Genomic DNA, 2,728 nt, shown 5'->3' with positions numbered 1-2,728 from the left:
GTTTCCCTTTCTTTTGCCAAGTTTTTGGCCCCGGGGTGGGGCGGTTTCCAGAACTCCAACTCCGGTTCCCGTTTACGCCTACCGCAGGGGGTTCCGGGCATGCACAAGGAACAAAGCGCGGGGGGGGTGCCCCGCTTCTGGCTAAGCGGCCCGCGCGAAAACCTAACGCCCGCGCCGAAACCTCGCGCCGGGTGGGGGATAGGCGAACCTGCTCTTTGACTCGGACTGAGGTGCGGCGGCGGCAGCAGCGGCGGTTCTGCGGGGCGTTGTCGGTGGTGCAGCACCCCGCCGCGGCGGCGGCCCCCAACGCGGCGGCGGCCCCAACGGTGCACGCGACAGAGGCATCTCGTCCGAGGTCGCTGTTTTTGCAGGGGGGTGCGGGGTGTGGAGGGGGAGTGTGGTTGGGGCGGACTCACAGGCTGCGATTCTTTTGACTAGCCTTGGAGCACTTGGAGTGCAGTTATCAACCGCACATCCAGGGCCGGGGAGCTAAGAAGCGCACCCAGCGGGCCGGATGATTGGCATCGGGTTGCGGGCAAGAGAGCCCTAGCCCAGGGGGTGCGCGGTCGCAGGGCCATAACACGTCTCCGAGGGATAGTTCCGTGTACCGGGTTACCCCTTAACTGCAGAACGCGCCCTCTTCCTCGACCGTGGGGGGGTGCGCGGTCGGAGGGCCATAACACGGGTCTCCGAGGGCGTACGGCAGCGCTCCGGGTGATTCAGCGGCGGAATTTTTCCTCGCGCTTCCTTGGGCCACCTAGCTAGCAGCTAACCAATCACTCCGAAACCTGCAACCTCTCCTGCTGCTGGACGCCCTTGCATGGAAAGCTCAGTCATCATCACGCTGGAGAAGACCGTTGACTACCTCAAGATCACGATACCACCCCCGGCGCTCGAAGTTGGCCCGCCGTCGCTCCCACCTTCTCCGCCTGGCGGGGTCGACCTTGAGGCGCAGACCACCATCTCGCCCAGCCCGCCCCGCCGTGGGGCGGTTGGGCTCCGCCGAGCGAACCAGACCTCGCGTCAGCCTGAATCACTCTGGTCGCTTGTGTGAGCGCTCTCGCTTCCATTATTCAGTATTCCAGTCCAAGCTTGATACTAGTGCGGAGGCTGTCGCGTCCCTGGACGTCACTTGGTCATATGTGCATTAGGTTCCTAGGGGGCATGTGTGTAAATTTGATCGCGTCTATACAAAAAGAGACGTTTCGCACACAAGCGTTCGCACTGAGACGCCGCGGCGCCCGAACAGTCCGTGACCGGCGCTCAATCCGCGTCGTCCGCGGCGTACTTGGAGTAGTCGGGGCCATCGTTGCGCGACTTCATACTGCTCGGCCCCGTCGTCTTGCCGAAGCGGTAGTCGGAGGGCGCCTGCGGGGAGACGTCAAGGCGAGGTTGATGCCGAATGCAACTGGGTGCCGAGGGGTTTCGGGGAGAGGCTGCACCTCCGGCGCCAGCGCCGTCTTGCGCGTGCCGACGACGCGCAGGGACTGCGCGGCGGCCCGCGCGTCCGCCTCGGCGCCAGACTTTTTCCACCGCGCCGCGGACGCGCCCGAGGGCAGGCCCAAGGAAGGGTCCGGCGCGGCGTGCGGCCACTCTGTCTTTGCCACATAGCGGACGCGCCCGCGACGAGCAGCAGCGCGTCGGTGGAGCCGGCGGGTTGCACCGCAGACACGACCGCCTTGCGCGACTGGTGTTCACACACGAGACGTGAGGGACTTGGAGCATCGGGTGAACTCGGGCGGGCGATATCCGGCGCGAAGGCATGGACGACCGTGAAGCAGCAAGGGAGCCTGCACATTGCCCTCTCGGGAGCTGGTTGGCATCTAGGCTTGCGCGCAGATTCGGCGCCGCCCGGAGAGAGCGACGTGAAGGAGATGTCGACAAGCCGCTTGCCGCTCGACGTGGCGTCGGCGATCACCTTGCCGTCGACAGGAGCCCCATACGCACCGTACCGCCCGTCCACTCCAAGGACGGCGGAGGTGAACCACTTGGCGGGCAGCGAGTCGAGCGTCGAGCCCTTGGGCAGCGCCACGCGCTGCAGAAAGGCGGCCTCCCCGTCGCGGGTGTTCGCCTCCACGTCGTAATAGCCGCCCTCTGCAAGCTTCCACTTGCTGTCGAATGCGACCGAGCAGATCAGCCCGCCGGCGACGACGAGGTCAGCGCTGAGAGTCTGGCCTTGCTGTGACACCTGGTCGACGAGAACGACGCCGAGGTCGGGGCGCGTTTTGCCGGTCATCGTCGTCGCCGAGATGGCCAGAGCGCTCGGCGGATGGATCAGCCCGCCACAGCCGCAGCCGCAGCCGAACGCCAGCGGGGAAAGGAGGCCAGCCGCCACGAGCGGCGGCGCAGACAGGACCGCGCGGCGCCGCATCGGCTGCGGGACGAGGCTAGCAGCGAGCGGGAGGATGAGGAGGAGGGCCATAGAAGTGCTTCCGGCCACCGAGGTGCTTTTCGCGGAACGCTCCCTGGGGGCAAACCCCGGAAAGTGCGGCAAAAATAAGCGCCTGCACGTGTAGGCGCGCAGCTTAGCCAAGGCTCGCGCCCACACGCTAGGTGCTTGTGTCAGATACCGCCCCCACCCGTGGCGGGTCCAGCCTTCTAGGGGGGGTCCCCGAGGCGGGGGGGGGGGGGGGGCCCGAGGGGTTTCCCCCAAATGTTTAGGGGGGGGGGGGGTCCCGCGCCCCCCCAAGGGGGGTTTTTTCCAAAAAAATTTGGGGGGGGGGGGGGG

General features: G+C 66.6%; 2 protein-coding genes across 2 annotated transcripts in view; one reads left to right on the top strand and one right to left on the bottom strand.

Moving 5' to 3' along the window:
- Positions 1 to 466, top strand: part of EMIHUDRAFT_471129 (hypothetical protein) — a gene marked incomplete at its 5' end in the record, with an annotated part of 2,496 nt that extends 2,030 nt beyond the window's left edge. Inside the window, one exon of the mRNA XM_005759996.1 lies at positions 91 to 466. Within this exon, the coding sequence (XP_005760053.1) occupies positions 91 to 434 (344 nt within the window). The 3' untranslated portion in view covers positions 435 to 466. The remainder of the gene's footprint in view (positions 1 to 90) is intronic.
- A 315-nt stretch (positions 467 to 781) lies between these two features.
- EMIHUDRAFT_372108 (hypothetical protein) lies at positions 782 to 2,427 on the bottom strand. Its single transcript, XM_005759995.1, has 4 exons — positions 1,829 to 2,427; positions 1,621 to 1,678; positions 1,443 to 1,549; positions 782 to 1,368 (listed from the first exon to the last, which is right to left on the bottom strand). The coding sequence occupies exons 1-4, from the start codon at positions 2,369 to 2,371 to the stop codon at positions 1,264 to 1,266; spliced, it is 813 nt and encodes a 270-aa protein (XP_005760052.1). The 5' UTR covers positions 2,372 to 2,427; the 3' UTR covers positions 782 to 1,263.
- Between the last annotated feature and the right edge of the window lie 301 nt (positions 2,428 to 2,728).

The sequence above is a fragment of the Emiliania huxleyi genome (genome assembly GCF_000372725.1).
Source record: "Emiliania huxleyi CCMP1516 unplaced genomic scaffold EMIHUscaffold_780, whole genome shotgun sequence".
In the NCBI taxonomy this organism is placed as follows: domain Eukaryota; phylum Haptophyta; order Isochrysidales; family Noelaerhabdaceae; genus Emiliania; species Emiliania huxleyi.
This window is presented reverse-complemented; position numbering and strand designations above follow the sequence as displayed.